At 38.8% G+C, this 19229-nt stretch overlaps 1 protein-coding gene across 1 annotated transcript in view; it reads left to right on the plus strand.

Annotated features, from left to right (window-relative positions):
- C7H11orf49 (chromosome 7 C11orf49 homolog) overlaps positions 1–19229 on the plus strand; it is a 188494-nt gene that overhangs the window by 82204 nt on the left and 87061 nt on the right. Inside the window, exon 3 of the mRNA XM_044259211.1 lies at positions 1312–1442. Coding sequence (XP_044115146.1) covers positions 1312–1442 — 131 coding nt within the window. The remainder of the gene's footprint in view (positions 1–1311; positions 1443–19229) is intronic.

A 19229-nucleotide genomic window follows, 5' to 3' on the forward strand; every position in this document is an offset into this window, starting at 1 on the left:
TTGCTTTCTTTTTCATTTTCCTTTGCTCAAGACAACACTGCAAACTGCATAGTTAACACTTTAATTACTTTTTAAAAAATTTCTCTTCTAACCTAATTCTTTACCAGATGTTTTCCTCATGCTTCCTCATAGTGTCTTAGAAATAGATTTCTACACTAGTTTTCCACAGGGAGAGGAGCATGTAATTTGCCTTTTCATACAGTTGTTAATATTAACAGGAAGAGGCTAATTTTATCTTAAGTGATAACATACTCTATGTTAAAGACAGGTTAGATGTTTCCCTCAGAACTTGGTCAGGGAAAAGGAAAATGGAACAGATGACTCCTTAAATTTTTTTCCTGTTCCGTTCAGAGATTCAGTTTTGTCCCCACTTTAAATTGTCAGCAAATGAAAAGTGGCATTTGGAATTTCCACTGTCTCTCTTGTTTTGCCATCTTCAGTTTAATGACTGCTTCTCTACAAAGATTAACATATTTTCCACTCATGATTTACTTGTCAGAGAATTTAGGAGTTTTCTGGAACCTGAAATCTGCCTTTAGTTGTGATGATTACTGGATAATTGCCTATTCTTTGGTGGAATTTCCATTTTTAGATTACGCCAGGCTCTACAGCCTTTATTTCTTTGGCAGAAGAACCCAAAGGCGATGGAGTATATTTTTTCCCCTTCTCCGGCCCAGCTTAAACAATGACTCACTTGGGCTCTGGGGCTTTGCTTCATACTCTCACTCAGAGGCCACTTTTTACCCTTGTTCCTCTTATTTGTCTTAATGTTCTATTTGAAATCTTTCATATCCTTTGGCACATGGCTTTGCCTCTGAGGTTATTGTCAAAAAGGTATCCATCACCCCCCAGATTGTCTTGAACAGACAATCCAGTTCTGTCCCCATGAGCTGTGTTCTTATGGGAGCTGATATAGATCAAAGAGAATACAGAAATCATATCTTTAAGGAAACATAATTCCAAATGTGGTAGAAGAAGTATTCTCCAAAAAGATACAAGTGCCAATGACATCCAGTTAAAGACTCTATCTGAGATGCTCCCGTGGCTGATTAAAATTCTCTCAGTGCATATATGTAGGAGGTAGGAAACACTCAGAGGAAGTGGCCTCCAAGAGTTTTCAGAAATATATGGTTATATGAAGGGATTTCTTCACTGAAAGACTTGGTCTAATCTACAGTTCAGAGTTTTATTGGAGAAGAAGGATTTTCTTCCTTTTTGGCAATGGTTCTATGTGGTCTTGATTTTTTATTCTGATTCCAGCCTTCCATATCTCTTTCTCTAATGATGATTCCTTGATTTTTCTCTTTGCAGTTTTAACAGTGTATGTCAGGGAACTCACATTCTCTTTCGGGAATTCAGCTTCATCCAGGCCACCCCTCACAATAGGGCATCATTCTTACGGGCCTTCTGGAAATGCTTCCGAACTGTGGGCAAAAATGGCGGTAAGTGTTTCCAAATCCTTTTCTTGCCTTCCTTTCCTCTTTCCAAAGTTCTGCCTTTGTTTTGTTCCTATAAATACTGTTGAGCACATGCTATAGGAGACTCTCTGAACACCTTACTTTTGAGGAACTATCATCTTGTGTCACAGATACTACCACCATTACTGGTTCCAACACCGTCACTAATGATATCTATTAGGAGCCAAATGCAGTTCTAAGCACTTTATGTGTCATGACTCATTTACTCTTCATAACAGCTCTCTGTGGTAGATACTATCATCCCCATCCTATAACTAATGAAACTGGGGATCAGAGGGATTAAATAACTTGACAAGGTTATACAACAATTGCTGGGGTGGAATTCATACCCAGGCAATCTGACTCCAGAGCTTTTGCTCTTGGCAAATATTGAAATGCATGCAGCAAACTGAAGAAATGATGTGAATACAAAGAAGGAAACTCCAGAGTGGAGGGTGGGGGTAGGTTGGGGACACTGTTGTTAGAGAAAGGGGACTAAGCAGATTAGAGAATGTTCTCCTGAGAACTGGTTGTTTGGTCTAATTTGGGAAGGAAGAGTAGGAGTTATCTACATGGATAAAGAAAAGAAGGACATTCTAGGTAGAGTGTGTGCTGGGGTGTAGAAGTATAAAAGAACCTGGAATACTTAAGACATTGAGAAGATCAAAATGGCTAGAATTTGTGAAGGGGGTCAGGGGAGATGAACCTGTGAAGGAATAGAAGAGTTAGGTCCTGAAAGACCATTTTTGCCATAAAAAAAGAAGTTGGATTTTATTCTGTAGGTTAAAGGAATTTATTCAGAAGTACAATGTGATGATATCTGAGTTCTAGAAAGATGATTTGGAAGACAGTATAGAAATGGCTTTAGCAGGTGGGACACCTGGGTGGCTCAGTTGGTTAAGTGTCTGCCAGTTCATGATCTCAGAGTCTTGGGATTGAGCCCTGTGTGTTGGGCTCCCTGCTCAGCGGGGAGCCTGCTTCTCCCTCTCCCTTTGTGGCTCCTCCACAATAAATAAATAAAAATATTTATTTATTTTTAATAAATAAAATATTCGAAAGAAAAAAAGAAAAGAAATGACTTAGAGGGTGAGTCTGGAGGCAGAGAGTATAGTTAGGAGACTTGCAGTGGTGAGAGATAATGAGAGCCAAACCCAGATTCACTAATATGCTGTTTCTGTTCTTTTTTTTTTTTTTTTTAAGATTTATTTATTTATTTGACAGACAGAGATCACAAGCAGGCAGAGAGGCAGGCAGAGAGAGAGAAGAGGAAGCAGGCTCCCCGCTGAGCAGAGAGCCCAATGCGGGACTCAGTCCCAGGACCCTGAGATCATGAGCTGAGCCGAAGGCAGAGGCTTTAACCCACTGAGCCACCCAGGTGCCCCAATTCTTTTTATTACTCTAATCACAGCTTCTATGACATGTAACTCAAGAGATTTCCATCTCAATTACACTATTGAGCAGAAATATCCAGTGTACTGAGAATCACATCATCTCCTCTATAGACTATATGCACTAGTGGACAAAAATCAAAGTGGACTCAATTTTAAGTGAACTACCTCAGAGAAACAAACCCATCAGCCTCTACATACAAAAAACTGGGAGCCGTGAGTGTACAGGTAAAGTTTGTAGTATTGCATCTGAACCTGTTTTTCCCAAACCTTTCCCAGTCCCTTAGTCAGTCCGTAAATATTTGATTGAATACTCACTATTTTGAAGAATGGTGCATGCAGCGAGAGCTGGTTTTTGTGGAATAGGCACATGGAGATAACTATGGAAAAGCAGTTTTTAGATCTCCTTAATTCTTTTCCTGATTTAGAAGTGGGGCCTCTTCCAGAATTTATTTACTATCACAAGGGATCCATATAGCATTTGGACTCTGAGCAGATGTAGGTTTCTTTACCTTTTTTACAGCAGCTGCCAGTGATTCAGCCAGCTGCTAAGAGGAAGCTGCTCCAAGTTCTCCTTGTTTTTCCTGTGCCTTAAACAAGACCTGGATTTTATGCTGGGTATTTATTGTTAGGCTTCTTAATCAGACAGCCTCTGATTTCTTAAAGACCAAATGCAACATTTGCAGCTAGGTGATCCTAAAATCTTTGGTTAAGTCATTTTAATATATTCTCAGCTTCTTCCAGGAAACTTTAGAACATCTTTCAGTCCCAGAGTGTTCCCAATTTTAATCCAGAACGAGCAAAAACACTCAGAGGCAAAGTTCCAAAATAAAGTACTTATTAAGCCCCATTTTTTCAACTGAATGCCACGTACCTGACTCCTACTCAGAGGAGCTGATACTATATTGTTCTTCCGCAGATGACTTCCTTAGAACATCTTGTACATATTTTAGCATTATCAGGAAGAAAGTAAGTCTTCTGGGAAACAGCACAAGAAGAGCAGAGTTCCAGCATAACATATCTAAAAACGAAGCCACCTGTTGAAAACTAAGGACCTGACGCTTTCTGGCAAGAAACCGTTTATCCTAGTTTTTAGCACGTATAGGGATGCAGTGTCATTTCTGCACGACTGAGTACTGAATGATGCTAATTTTCCCATGTCTGAAATTCAAATAACCTCATGAAGATTATAGTGAATGTCTTGCTATCTAGGCAACTTTAGAGTCTTGGAAGCAAAAAGATCTATTCATATATAATAAGCCTTTAAAATTCAACTTCTCACTTTGGTATTTCTTTCAGTGTGAAAGATTAATCTGAATTTTCCAAGTCTGGCAAAGATTAAAATTCCCTGAAGTAAATCTTCACTTCTGTTTAGGAATATTGGCTCAAAAGAGCTATTGTCCACAGTTTATTTTTACAGTTTGTTAGAATTTAATTTTGAGCTTTATGCTTTTACAAATGAACAAACACATGCACACATAGGTTTGTGTATTTCATTTAATAAAAGAACGAGAGCTACTTCCTCTTCTGCCCATGAAGAAGTACTTACTTAGGGAATTGTCCTCCTGCCATAAACAACTAGAAAATCAGACAATGTATCTGAAACAATTCTTTCAGACATTGAACAACAGTTAATCTGGGGCTGTGGTCTCTGAGGGGCAGTTGCCTAGCAACAGTACCGGAGAGGAGATCCAAAGAGCACAGCAGTCTTACTTGGTTGAGGAGGCAGAGATTGGGGTTTGGAGAGGCCACAGTGGCCAGAATTTGCAGGGCAGAGTACCAAAGAGGAGGGAGTTGCTTGGTAAGCTCCAGAGAGCTGCGAGCGGGTATTTGAGTCTCTGGCTACAAACTCTGCACATGTGTGGGTTGGAAAAAGAACCACCAGAAAACAGTAGGCCCAATAATTCCTGGAGTATACTCAGGGCCAGGAATAGTTCACGCTGCTACCAGCCAAAGTGGAGAAACCTCAAAGTACATTGGGCATGGACACGGGATAGGGCCCTCAGCAGCTTAAAAACAAAAAGGATTGGATGGGTCTATCTGCAAGTAATTTAACTGTATACCAAAACAAAATTCAGTACTCTTTAAAAGAACTCAGTAAAATCTAGCATTCAATAACATAAAATCAACAATGTCTGGCATCCAGTTAAAAATTTTCAGACATTAGAAGAAGCAAGAACTTATGACCCAGAACCAGGAGAAAAATTCGTCAGTAGAAACACAGACCCAAAAAAGACAGAGATAATAGAATTAGCTAACAAGGACCTTCACACAATTATTTTTGATCATATAAATATGCTCAAGTATGTAAAGGGAAACATGACTATGATTAGGAGATAAATGGAAGTTATTAAAAGATGCAAAAGAAATTTCTAGATTAAAAATATAAAAATAAAAATAATGATGATAGTAATTAACAGTTATGAAGTTGCTTCATATGTAGAACTTCTAATTTTTCTTTACAACAATCCTGTGTGTTAGGTAGATACTATTCTTATCACTTTTTCACAGAAAATGAAACTTAGATTCAGAAAGTTAAAGAACTTGTTCTAGATCACAGACCTAGTAAGTGAAAACACCAATGCTGAAGAAGCCAGAAAGTTGACAAGAGGGAGTATTATTTTTTAATGTGTTTTCCATCAGATAGTGTGCAAGGTGCTTGAAATACAACTGAATAAATGACAATACTAGCCCTCAAGGAGCTCACATTTCAGTAGAGTAGTCTCGAATAGTTTCCCTGAAGTGTAAGTGATCATTAAAGCCATATATAAGATTCAATGATAGTACAAGGGAGGAAATAGTTCTTCAGCAGAAGCTGGGAAAGGCTATAAAGGAATAGGCAGTTGGGAGGGATCTTGGAGTAGTGGAAAGCTATTAAGCAAATAAGGAGTACATTCTAACAAGAGAAACAAGATTTTTGAAAGTATGATGACATGAAACACTATGGTTCCTAGTGGGAAACTATAAGAAGTTCATTGTGGCTGGTGCTTAGTACCTAAGAAGGAAACATCATCCCACTCAGTTGAACCTTACCAATTTGTTGGTATTTTCATATAGGAGACTGGCAAAAATACGGAAAATGGGAGGGAAGACAGGTATTAGGACCAGTTCGGAACCAGTAGAAAAGCACAGGAAGTGGCAGGGAGATGAATAACTCTTTAAGGTTGGTTTGACAGGACTTGCTGATTGACTGGGTGCAAGTGTAGGAGAGAAGGGTCAAGAAGGAATGCCAGAATCTAAAGTATTGCCCGTTTCATCCATCTCTTCTTTTTCTCTTTCCTTTTTTTTTTTTTCAGTTTTTTCATTTTTTATGTTTTACTCTGAATTCACTGTGATTTGTCTTCAAAGTCTAGGTATACTCATTCATTCAACAAACACTTATGCATTTGTTGCTAGTGATAAAGCAGTGAGTGAAAGCAGAAATTCTTGCTCTCGTGGGGTTTGTTGTCTGATAATTAGAGATTTGGCGGGGGAAATCCCTTATTTATGAAAGATCACAGTCTACGAATCAGAGACTTATAATCGGTCTATATAACCATCTGATAAAAACTGCTTTTCCTAAAATAGCTGAAGTTATGGTGGTTAAAGTGATCTCAAAGGAAAATGCAGACAGTTTAGATTGAAATAAAGGTTTTGGTCTGGCTTCTCTGTGTAACTGTCTCAGACTTCCACCTGATTTTGCTTGTCACGAATCCTCATCCTCACCACTAAAAACCATTCTGTGAGGATTAACAGTGCTCGCTGCAGGAATGGGTGGCTGTCTTGTTTGAAATATTAAAGAACATTTGTTACTTTTGTCACTTTTAAAACCAACAAAAATCTTTCCACGTAATCTCTTCAGTCCTGTGGCTTCCTCCAGCCAGTCCTCTGTGCCAGCTACCACCAGAGCTCCACGGCTCCCCATTTGTCCCAGAAACCTGATGTGGCCAGTAAACAACTTCTTCAACCTTCCGTTCCTGGTTCCTGTCTTCCGTTCTACGTATTTCTTCGCAATTCTAATTTTCTTTTATTTTTCCATCTTTACTTCCTTCTTCAAAACCTTTTGTCCACGGAGAACATTGACTCGTGATGTCCCCTCAAATCTTTTACCTCGCTACCTCCAGTAACTTTAATCTTTCCCTCTATTTAATGTTCCTTTTTTGTTTGTTTGTTCCTATTTTGGTTATTTGGGGCTATCACACATGTCACACAAGCATTCCTGGAATGCTTTTGTCACCACCTCCTTTCCCACCCAACTCTCCTCGCCCTCCAGGCATAATACCCTTAGGTTGCTAACCTCTCCTTATCCTTTTCAGTCTTAGTTTAAAGGTCAGCTCCTTAAAAGACCTTCTTTGCCCCGCCCTTCCTCATCTGAATTAGATCCCTTCATTATTCTTCTGCAAATCATCCATCATTTTAATCGGACTGCTTATTACAGTTTCTGGCTAAGTGTTTTTTGGATGACTCTACTTAATGTCCGCCTCCCTTATTAAACTGTAAGCTTGTTGAGGGCAAGAACCTTGTTTGTTCTGCCAATAACTACATTCCTAGCTCCTAACACATGTAAGTTATTTCTTTTTTTGTTATTTAATATGAAGGTTCACCACTTCCCAATCACTATTCAATAATCTGTGATTATTGAACAGATTAAATTATTATCTCTTATATTGGAGGGTAGGGTTGTTTCAGAAGAGCTTTATACTCTTCAATTTTGTTTTGGGGCTTTGATTTAAAATGATAATAGCTACTCCTTATTGATCACCTACTGTAGGTAAGGCATAAACCTCACATTCAAAATGCCCCACTGAAAAATGGCCCATTCAAAGCTATACAGTATCAGTCAACATCTAAGTAAAATAATGTTTAGTACCCTCTGGTGCTTCCAAACAAGGATTTAAAAGATTTAGATCATGGTCTGTATGCAAACTTTATTTATTTTTATTTATTTATTCTGAGAGAGAGAGAAAGAGAGCATTGAAGGGAGGGGATGAGGGAGAGGGAGAGAGAGAAGCTCAAGCAAGCTCCATCCCCAGCGCTGAGACCAGTCTCACGACCTGAGATCATGGCCTGAGCTGAAATCAAGAGTTGGACACTTAACCAACTGAACCACCTGTGTGCCCCATGATCTGTTTGCAAGTTTCAAACATTGACAAGGATGTAACTAGTACTGCCTCCTGTTCTTTTGTATTCTGGGTCGTGCCTTTATGCTCTGAAAGAAATCACAAACTGGTAGTGGTCAGCTGACAACACGTGCCTTGGCCTGAAGTTATGTCTTCTTTGGCTAGCAGTATTAAAAATAATTTTTTTAGGAGGCGTGTAGGTGGCTCAGTCGGTTAACCCTCTGACTCTTGATTTCCGTTCAGGTCTTGATCTCATGGTGGTGAGTTCAAGCCCTGCGCTGGGCTCTGCACTAGGTGTGGAGCCTACCTTAAAAAAGTAATAAAAAATTTTTAAAAATAATTTTTTAAAATGAGATGCCAACATTTAATGTAAAAATCTCCATTCAATTTCACTTGAAGAATGGAAAATCATCCCAATACCATGCCCACATTCCAACAGAGAGGCAGTTTGCCAGGGGAGAGCTACAGCTGCTCCCTTTAGACAGGGTGTATGGTGGCCTCAGATTTGCCACCGTCCCCAGCTGCCTTGCTTCATCTGCTTATGTTTCCTGCCTGGCCTCTGTAGGCATTCGAGTTTGCTACCATTGCTAGGACTTCTTGGTCCATTTATAATCACTTGAAAGGTAGAGTTACACTCTTAATTCTGAATGAGGAGTCAGGAACTTATTCCTTGACTAGATTCTCTTTCTCTTTTCTCCTTGTTATCTTGAAATCTCAAAAATTTTAGAATTTAAAGGGACCTTAGAAGTCATCTTGTGTTGAAATTAGGAATAAGGGTTTTAAAATATATTTATCCCTTGATTGTGGTAAAATATACATAACATGAAATTTACATTCTAGACACTTTTTAAATAGAGAAATGTTGGGGCACCTGGCTGGCTCAGTCGTTCAGCGTCTGCCTTCGGTTCAGGTCATGATCTCAGGGTCCTGGGATCAGGCCCTGCCTTGGGCTCCCCTCATCAGGGAGCTTGCTTCTCCCTGCCCCACTCCTCCTACTTGTGTTCCTTCTCTCACGGTGTCTCTCTCTGTCCAAGAAATAAATAAAATCTTTTTTAAAAATTTAAAAAAAATAGAGAAATCTTTCTTGGTGATAAAATATAAATAACATAAAATTTAACATTTTAGCCATTTTTTAAAAGACTTGATTTATTTATTTGAGAGAGAGGGAGAGCATGAGCTGGGGATCAGGGGGCAGGTGGAGAAGGAGAAGCAGGTTCCCTGCTGAGTGTGAAGCCCAATGTGGGACTCAATCCCAGGATGCTGAGATCATGACCTGAGCTGAAGTCAGATGCTTAACCGACTCAGCATCCATTTGAACCACTTTTTTTTTCTCCAATTTATTTATTTTCAGAAAAACAGTATTCATTATTTTTTCACCACACCCAGTGCTCCATGCAAGCCGTGCCCTCTATAATACCCACCACCTGGTACCTCAACCTCCCACCCCCCCGCCACTTCAAACCCCTCAGATTGTTTTTCAGAGTCCATAGTCTCTCATGGTTCACCTCCCCTTCCAATTTACCCAAAAGCACATACCCTCCCCAATGTCCATAACCCTACCCCCCTTCTCCCAACCCCCCTCCCCCCAGCAACCCACAGTTTGTTTCGTGAGATTAAGAGTCACTTATGGTTTGTCATTTGAACCACTTTTGAATGTACTTACAGTTCAGTGGTATTAACTACATTCATATTGTTGTGTAACCATCACCACCATTCATGTCCCTAATTTTTTCACCTTCCCAAACTGAAACATTTACCCATTAAAAAGTTACTCCCCATCTCCCTATCCTCTAGCCCCGAATAACCAGTATTTTATTTTCTGTCTCTGTCTTTGACTATTCTAGGTATCTCATATAGATGGAATTACATGATATTTTTCCCATTGTATCTGGCTTATTTCACAAAGCATGATGTTCTCACAGTTCATCCATGTTGTAGTATGTGTCAGAATTTCATTCCTTTCTATCCATTGTGTATATATATATCATATTTTGTTTGTCAGTTCATCTGTCGACACACACTTGGGATGCTTCTACCTTTTGGCTATTGTGAATAACACAGCTTTAAACATAGGTGTGCAAGTATATGTGTTAGTTCCTGTCTTTGATTCATGACCATATTCTTAGGAGTAGAATTGCTAGGTCATATGACAATTCTGTGTTTAACTTTTTAAGGAATTGCCATATTCTTTTCCATAGTAGCTTCACCATTTTACATGCTTACAAGAAATTCACAAGGATTCCAGTTTTTCCAGATCTTCCAGATCTTCAACAACACTTGCTATTTCCTGTTGTTTTGATGGGTATGAAATCATATCTCATGTTTTGACTTGATTTTCCATGTTTTGATTTGCATGTCCCCAATGAGTAATGATGTTGAACATCTTTTCATGTACTTATTGGCTATTGGATTTTTATTTTATTTTTTTTACCATTTGCATTTTAAAAAATTTAATTCCAGTGTAGTTAATATACAGTGTTATTTTAGTTTCAGGTGTACAATATGGTGATTCAACAGTTCTATATATTACTTAGTGCTCATTAAGATAAGTGTATTCTTAATCAGCTTCACCTATTTCCCCCATCCTTCCAACCATTTCCATCTTTTGTTCTCTATAGTTAAGAGTCTGTGTCCGGGTTTGTCTCTCTTTTTTCCCCTCTTTGCTCATTTGTTTTGTTTCTTAAATTCTACATATAAGTGAAATCATACGGTATTTGTCTTTCTCTGACTGACTTATTTTCTTTAGCATAATACTTTCTAGCTCCATCCATGCCATTGAAAATGGCAAAATTTCATTCTTTTTTATAGCTGAATAATATTCCTGTGTATGTGTAGATATATGCCACATCTTTTTTATCCATTCATCTATGGATGGACACTTGAATTGCTTCCATAGTTTGACTATTGTAAATAATGTTGCAGTAAATTTCGGAGCTTATATATCCCTTGGAATTAGTGTTTTTGTACCCAGTAGTGTGATTACTGGATCATAGGGCAGTTCTATTTTTAATTTTCTTGAGGAACAGCCATACTGTCATAAAATTACTGTTTAATTTTTTGAGGAACTTCCAAACTGGTGGTGTCTACACCAGTTTGCATTCCTACCAACAGTGCACAAGGGTTCCTGAGCAGGGAGCCTGATAATCAGATTCGATCCCAGAACCCTGGGATCATGACTGGAGCTGAAGGCAGATACTTAATGACTGAGCCACCAAGGTACCCCCATCTTTTTGCCCTCTTGATGGTATCTTTTGGTGCACAGAAGGTCTTAATTTTGATGAAGCCCGGTTTATCTATTTTTTCTTTTGTTCCCCATGCTTTTGGTGTTCTATCTGTGAAATCATTGTCAAATTCAGTGTCATGAAGACATTGGGTTGTTTCCTTCTAAGAGTTTTATTTTTTAGCTCTAAAGTTAAGGTCTTTGATCCATTTTGAGTTAATTTTTGTATAAGGTATAAGGTGTGGATCAGCTTCCTTCTTTTACATGCAGGTATCTGTTTTCCCCAGCACCACTTGCTGGAAAGACTTATTGAATAGTCCTTTCCCCAGTGAATGAAAATCAATTATTATTATTATTATTACTATTGAAAATCAATTGACCATATCTTTGAAGATATGTTTCTGGGCTCTATATTCTATTCGAGTGGTCTATATATCTGTCTTTATGGCAGTATCATACTGTTTTAAGTTCTGTAGCTTTGTATGAAGTTTCAAAGTTAGGTAGTTTGAGTCCTCCAACTTCATTCTTCTTTTTCTCCTTAGCCAGGTTGTCCCGGCTATTCAGGGCCCCTTGCAATTCCATATAAACTCAAGGATCAGCTATACCATTTCTGTGAAAAAGTTTGTTGGGATTTTGATAAGGATTGTGTTGAATCTGTAGATTTCTTTGGATAGTATTGACATCTTAACAATGTTAATTCTTCTGTTAAATAATAAAAACTCAACCAAGTAAATTGTAAAGAACTAACTGACTTTATTAACAGATTCATAGGGGCACCTGGGTGGCTCAGTTGGTTGAGCTTCCTACTCTTGGTTTTGGCTCAGGTCATAATCTTAGGATTGAGCCTCGAGTCTGGCTATGCGCTCAGTGCGGGAGTCTGCTTGCCCCTGTCTCTCCCCCTTTGGCCCTTCCCATCTGCCTCTCTCCCCTCATTCTTGTGTACTTTCTCTCTCTAAAATGAATAAATAAATAAATAAAATCTTTAAAAAAAATAATAGATCTATGAATCAGGCAGCATCCCATCTAGCATGTAGAGGGGAGTTTCACTGAGCTGCTGAAAAAGAAAGGCTTTTAAAGATAAACAGGGAGCAGAAAGAAGGAAATTATTATTGAAGAATGCACTGTTTAAAGCAAAGGTCACCCTCCTAAGGGGATTGGAAGAGATATATCAGTAAATTTCCTCCTCCTTGTCAGGTGACTCCCATATTGACTGGTTAAAAGTTACCTTCCTGGGGAGTTGAATCTTGGTTTACTGACACAGGACCTTAATCTAAGTGATACCATTTTAGGCCTATGATTTTCTTTTTTAAGTCTTTTTTAATTTCATTCAGCGGTGTTTTATAGTTTTCAATGTGCAAGTCTTTCACCTCCCTGGTAAGATTTATTCCTAAGTATTTTAGTCTTTTCATACAATTGTAAATGGAACTATTTTTCTTAGTTTCCTTTTCACATTTTTCACTGCTACATTATGGAACTGTAGTTGGTTTTTGTGTGTTGATTGTGTATCCTCCATCTTTGCAGAATTCATTTATTAGTTGTAAAAAATGTGTATGTGTGTATGAGAGAAGGAGAGAGAGAGATTTTTAAGGTTTTCTACACAGAAGATGATGTCATCTTCATACAGAGATAGTTTTACCATTTCCTTTCCAACTTGGATGCCTTTTATTTCTTTTTCTTACCTAATTTCTCTGGTTAGAACTTCCTGTACTGTGTTGAGTGGAAGTGGCAAAAGCAGGCATCCTTGTCTTGTTCCTGATGTTGGGGGAAAACTTTCCAGTATTTGGTTTTGAGATAAAAGCTTGTCAAGAAAATTGTGATTCACACAGATAATTCGCTTCAGATACTTAGAGCTTTGTTTTTCACATCTTGACATCCAGTCAAAATTTTTTTTTTGTTAAACTGAATTAGTTTAGGGGCGCCTGGGTGGCTCAGTGGGTTAAAGCCTCTGCTTTCGGCTCAGGTCATGATCCCAGGGGTCTGGGATCAAGCTGCGCATTGGTCTCTCTGCTCAGCAGAGAGCCTGCTTCCTCCTCTCTCTCTCTGCCTACTTGTAATCTCTGTCTGTCAAACAAATAAATAAAATCTTTTTAAAAAACTGAATTAGTTTAGTTATATGTCTAAATATTCAAAATGCTGTGATAGTAAATTGTTGTGTCAAAGGTGAGTAACTAATGTACCTAACAATTGGCCACATTCCTAATTGATGAATAATCACTTTGGAGAAACCAATTAATTTTCTCAGCTAGTTTGAAAACTTTATTGTTTGGAGAAAAATAAATGTGTCTTATAACATTATATATGAGTTGATTAATGGTGTTATTTCTTAAGAAAATCAGATACCTCAGAGGCTTCTATTGATTGAGTTGTGTGCCCCAAAACTCATATTTTGGAGCCCTAACCCCAAGGTGACTGTATTTGGAAGTAGGGTCTATAAAAATGTAAATTAGGTGATATGAAGTCATAAGGATAGGGTCCTGATCCAAAAGGATTAGTGTCCTTACAAGAAGAGATACCAGAGAGCCTATGCGCTCTCTTTGCCATGTGGGGGCACAGTGAGAAGATGGCCTTCTGCAGCCAGAGATACTCCCAGACACCGACCTTGCTAGCTCCTTGATCTTGGACTTCCAGTCTCCAGAACTGGAAGAAAATAAATTTCTGTTGTTTAAGCAACTCAGTCTATGGTATTGTTATGGCAGTTCAAGCAGACTAATACCAAGACCATCTTTTTACTCACTGGTTCAGTACAGAAAAATTCTGTTTTGCATGCTGAGTCCAAATCCTGTTTTGATTCAACACTAACATTTTATTGGAGGCTATAAGTATGGCAGTGTTATAAGCCTTAATTGAGCTATTTGATTTATCTAAAATATCAGCAAGATTTCCAAGTTTCCAAGCAAGATTTCCAAGATTTCCTGTGTTTAATGAATTTATTTAAGGTAGAAATAATAACAATTGATTTCACTGACTGTTGTTCTGACAGTCTTATCCTAATAAGATTGACAGTCCATATCAATGTGTATAACACTTAACCTATGGTGTTTTGAAATAAGGCTTCCCTAATTTTAACTGCTAGTGCTTATCTACACAACATCTGAGGACATTTTTTTTTTAAGATTTTATTTATTTATCAGAGAGGGAGAGGGAGAGAGCGAGCACAGGCAGACAGAGTGGCAGGCAGAGGCAGAGGCAGAGGGAGAAGCAGGCTCCCCGCCGAGCAAGGAGCCCGACGTGGGACTCGATCCCAGGACACTGAGATCATGACCTGAGCCGAAGGCAGCTGCTTAACCAACTGAGCCACCCAGGCATCCCCATCTGAGGACATTTTTGTGCCTGGCCTTTATATGGTCCTCTACTCCATAAATTTTTTCTGCCATTGCTTTTTCAGTCCCAGTTCAAACATGCCTACATTTTTTTTTTTACCACTTTAGTATCTTAACACTTGAAGACTTCTATATTATAACTATCAAACATTTTATAAAGTAGAAAACCTACTTTGTTTGGTTCCATGACCACATCATATAGAGGCAAGTAAGAGGAGGAGGGCTTGTTAACATCTGTACTCTCACCCAGTAGAATGTAAAGATTTTATATAATATCAGTCTTTATGTTAATAGTCCTGGATTAAAAAGAAGAGAAAATGAGCAGGGCAGATAAAAACCTTTCTAATCAGTAGCACATTTACATATATACATTTGTGGAGCCAGAGAAGCTCCACAGTGAGTTAATGTGAAAGCACAGGTCAGTTGTGTCTGTGTAATAAAATTCCCTGTGGGAAAGAGTTAGTGTACATTTTATTTTTCTCATAGATTTTAAATAAAGGTATGTTTTTAATAAGAAAAATATTAAAATTAAACATTTGTAGAAGCTTATAAATGCCTCTGAAGAATTCTAGCCTTCTGGTTTGAAAACTATTGATGTACGTCAAACCTTCCCCCATCATACTGATAAAAAATCAGGGCCCCCCCCACCAAAAAATTGGGGCCCAATATCTCCCAGCCAGTTGATAAATTAAGGCATTCTCTCAGTCAAGTGCCGTTGGCATTAGGATCAAGTGCTCCTGCTCTGATGCTAAATGAACATAAATATGATAGTGAGTGATTTCCTGAAAGCTTAAAAGGTGATCAGAGGAGTTAAGGCATAAGAATATATCGCGTTTGTCTGTGATCTTCTTTCATTGCTTTCTAGATGAGGAAAGGTAGTGACAAATTTTTTAATTTTAAGTTCCATTTACCTGTCTTTAAGAGAAAAAAAATGCATAGTTATTCCATCTTTTATTTAAAATTTAAAAATCATGATTCTTATTATTGGGGGAAGTATAGTACTTGTTTTACTACATCATAGTTCATGCTTTGAAGGGCATAATAAAGAGAATTTGGAAGTTCTTTGAAAATATAACCAAGGATTTCTTTAAACGTTAGGCTGAAGGGAGATCCTCAGTATGAGATGTTTTTAAACCCATTCTCTAAAGTAGATGTACCAGAAAACAGAATGCTATGCCTTAGGCTTCTGAGATCTCCTGATTTCGTGGTTCTGTTAGAAACAAAAGTAAATGACTAATTTAAACTTACACAGTATGAATCAAAATAATACGACCTTAGGTTAAAGATGTCAGTATAATAAACCGTACTCAAATTTGGTTGTTTTGGTAGATTTTAAGCTGGCAATATATAAAAGAAAGTCTAAGTAGTGTTGAAAATTTAATCTTTTCCAGTTTTATGTTGCTTGGCATAACCTGCTCTTCATTCCCACTGCCACCACCTGACCCTAATTTCAAACGCTGGTTAATCGGAGAGGTTGTCCTAATAAACCCAGCACCCGAGAGATTGTCAAAAAGACAGATTCCTTGAGTCCATCTCCCAATTTACTAAATCAGTCAACAGGGGAGGGGCTTGGGATTTTCTTTTCTTTTCTTTTCTTTTTTGCAAGCATTTCAGGTGATTCTTATTATCTCTCAAGTGTGGGAAACATTGAATAACTTTTGAACTTTTTTTTTCTTTGCTCCAGTCCTTGCTCTACATCAGTGGTTTTCAACCCTAGTTGCATATCAAGTTCACTTAGGGAAGTTAAAAAAAAATACAGTGATGCCGAGGTTCCGTCCCAGACTGATTTAATCAGAATCTTTTGGGTTGGGGCCTATGCTATTTTTTTTTTTTGAAAAGTTTAAAAAAAAATGTTTTGCAGTATAACATATGTAGAGAAACGTGCAAGGCAATAAACATACAGTACAATGGATTTCTACAAAATAAACATACTCCTATAATATTCATCCAGATAAAGATAGAGAATATCTCCAGCATGGCAGACGCCTCTCCCAGGCCTCCTTCTAGTCATTAATCCCCTCGAGGGTATCATTAGTCTCACTTCTATCACCATAACCTTTATGTGCCTGATTTTGAACTTTCCATTGCTAGAATCATAGAGCATGTGTACTCTTCTGTGTCTGGCTTCTTCTGCTCAGTGTTATAGTTCTCATTTGTTGTTGGGCTTAGCTACAGTTCCTTTCTGTTGTTATACAGAATTCCATTTTATATATAAACCACAGTGTATCCACCCTACAGTGGGTGGCATTTGGATTGTTTTCAATTTGGGGCTGGTACAAACAATGTTGCTATAAGCATACTTTTCTTTGTTTCTTGGTGCATAGATTTCTGTTAGGTGTGTACTTAGGAGTGAAATTGCTGGGAATGTGTGTTTTCAGCATTAGCAAATGTTCCTTCCCAGGTTCCCAAAGTGATTGTATCATTCTCCACATTTAAGTGCAGTTTATGAGCATTCTTGTGGTTCTGGAACTTTTTGTGGGGCACACGTATTTTAAAAGCTCTGCAGTTGATCCTGATAACCACTGAAGCCTGAGAACTACTTCCTGCAAAATCTTTTATAAATGTAATTCTCTAAAGCACAGCTCTGGGCTTGTCCACCCCCGCTTAGAACGTCTATGGCTCTGTATTGCCTACTAAGGAAATAGGAACTCCATTACCTTATTGTAGGCCGCTCATGATCTAACCTTGGCCTTTCCAACCGCTACTCTCCTACTCGTAGCCTGACCACACAAAGACACTCCATTCCCCCAAATGCTCCTATGCTTTTCCCCTTGCACACCTTTGTTTTGCTTTTCTGTGTAGAACTTTCTTGCACGTCTGCCCGTTCTCAGGTAGACCTGGCTCAAGTAACGTCTAAAAGTCCTTGTAATTATCACATTCTCTCCTCCTTGCCCTCCCCTACCTCCACTCAAAAGTGGCACTTACTCTATCCACTCTTATGGCACTTATTCTATCGTATCTCACATGTGGCTATTGGCGAATGTAGACTCTCCTAAGATGTCATGTGGAGTTAAGAAAAAGGGGCTTTTTCTTTCTTACATCCCTATGTAGGTTATAAATTAGAGTTTCAAGCTTCATGTGAAGCAGTGAAGAGAAAGGATTTTTAAGACTTAAGGGGCCCTAGGTTCAGGTGGACTTTTTATTAGATAGAGCTGTGTTGTATCTAATAAAATTAGATTTTCCAGGCCTCAGTCTTCTCATCTGTAAAATGGGGAGTATATGACTTCAAAGTTGTGAAAACACAGTGAGATAACAGATGAAAGCAGTTAGTAATCTTGGCACATAGTAACCACTCCATCGATGCCAGCTGCTTGTGTCATTGTGATAAGTATCATCGTTAACTCCCTTGATGGCAGAGACAGCACATTTTATCTCTGAATCCTCATTCAGTGCCTTAGCTTGCTTTGGTGTTCTAAATGCTGGGTGAAAAATTCGTGAATGCCTCCCGGGTGATTGCATGGGCCATGCTTATTTACAGCCCATTTCCAATAAGATCTGTGTGTCTTGGAAGGAACAGTTCAAATTCCAATTTAACCATCAGATAGGGACAGAAAGGAGGTTTCTACTACAAACTTCTTAAAACTATATTAAAAAGGCCAAATCCCCAGTTTAACCGTACGACAGCTGCCGTCCTTCAGCTGCCAGGAAACAGGGAAAACCCTCCAAAAGCTATTTGCTGTTTGTTTGTTCATCTGATAAACACGCCACGACTTGGGGAGAGCACACACTTCCCCTGCAGGCAAGCGTGGGGCTGGGAAGTCGCAAGTCGCAGCAGTGAGGAAGAAATCCCCACTCTGTGGGAGAGGTTCCTGCAGGGGCGCCGCTCAGCCCATGTGCAGTTTTGCTGACTTATTTACCGAGATGAAGGGCCTGGGTGTGGCCACTCGGAGATGCCTCCTGGGAAGTCACTTCAAGAAATCTCCTTCATTTCCTCACCCTTCATCTCTGTTCTCTGGCTTTGGTGCAAGGGTGCAGTTAGTCGCGCCCACTTGGCCGCTGCTCGTTGCGCGCTGAATTCTTTGAAGCCAGCTCTTGCAGCCAAGGATTCCCTGCCCTGTTCTTTTCTCCTTGCCCTGATTTAAAAAAAACAGTTCTGGAAATTCTCATCTGGCACGGATGAGAAGGAACTTCATGGGTTGCGCGCTGTTTTTCTAGATACACAGGAACCATTTAGGACCTTCAGAGTTTTAAGTTATTCTCTCTCAAAAACCCAGTATTAATGGATTTTACATGAACAAATTATAAAGTAACTTCTGCCATCACCACTGGCATTTAAAAGTCTTTCAGTGCTAAGAGGCCAGGCAAGTGGGACGAAACTGATACCGGAAAGTATTTATCACGACCGCCATCGCTTGCGGGAGGAATGGAAGAATGTCCAAGCCAACGGAGACCTCAGGAAAGATGTGTAACAAAACATACAAAGATGAATGGGTAGTCCCTGAAGACATTTACCAGGTGACCGAGATCTTCAAATAGGAACAAACAGATGCATTTAGTCACATTATGATCACAGTGGATCTGATGACAAAAGAATTAGGAGCCTGAAAAAGATAGAGTTCTGGTGTTCACAACCTTATTTGTCATGCTAATTGGCTGATAATTCCTTAGAAACACATTTCTACCTTCTTTAAATTTATTTTTTAAAGTATGTGTATATGTGTGTGCATATGTGGCTTATTTTTTTTAAGATTTTATTTACTTTGACAGAGAGAGCACAGGCAGGCAGAGCAGCAGGCAGAGGGAGA

The sequence above is a fragment of the Neovison vison genome, chromosome 7, assembly GCF_020171115.1.
Source record: "Neovison vison isolate M4711 chromosome 7, ASM_NN_V1, whole genome shotgun sequence".
NCBI lineage: Eukaryota > Metazoa > Chordata > Mammalia > Carnivora > Mustelidae > Neogale > Neogale vison.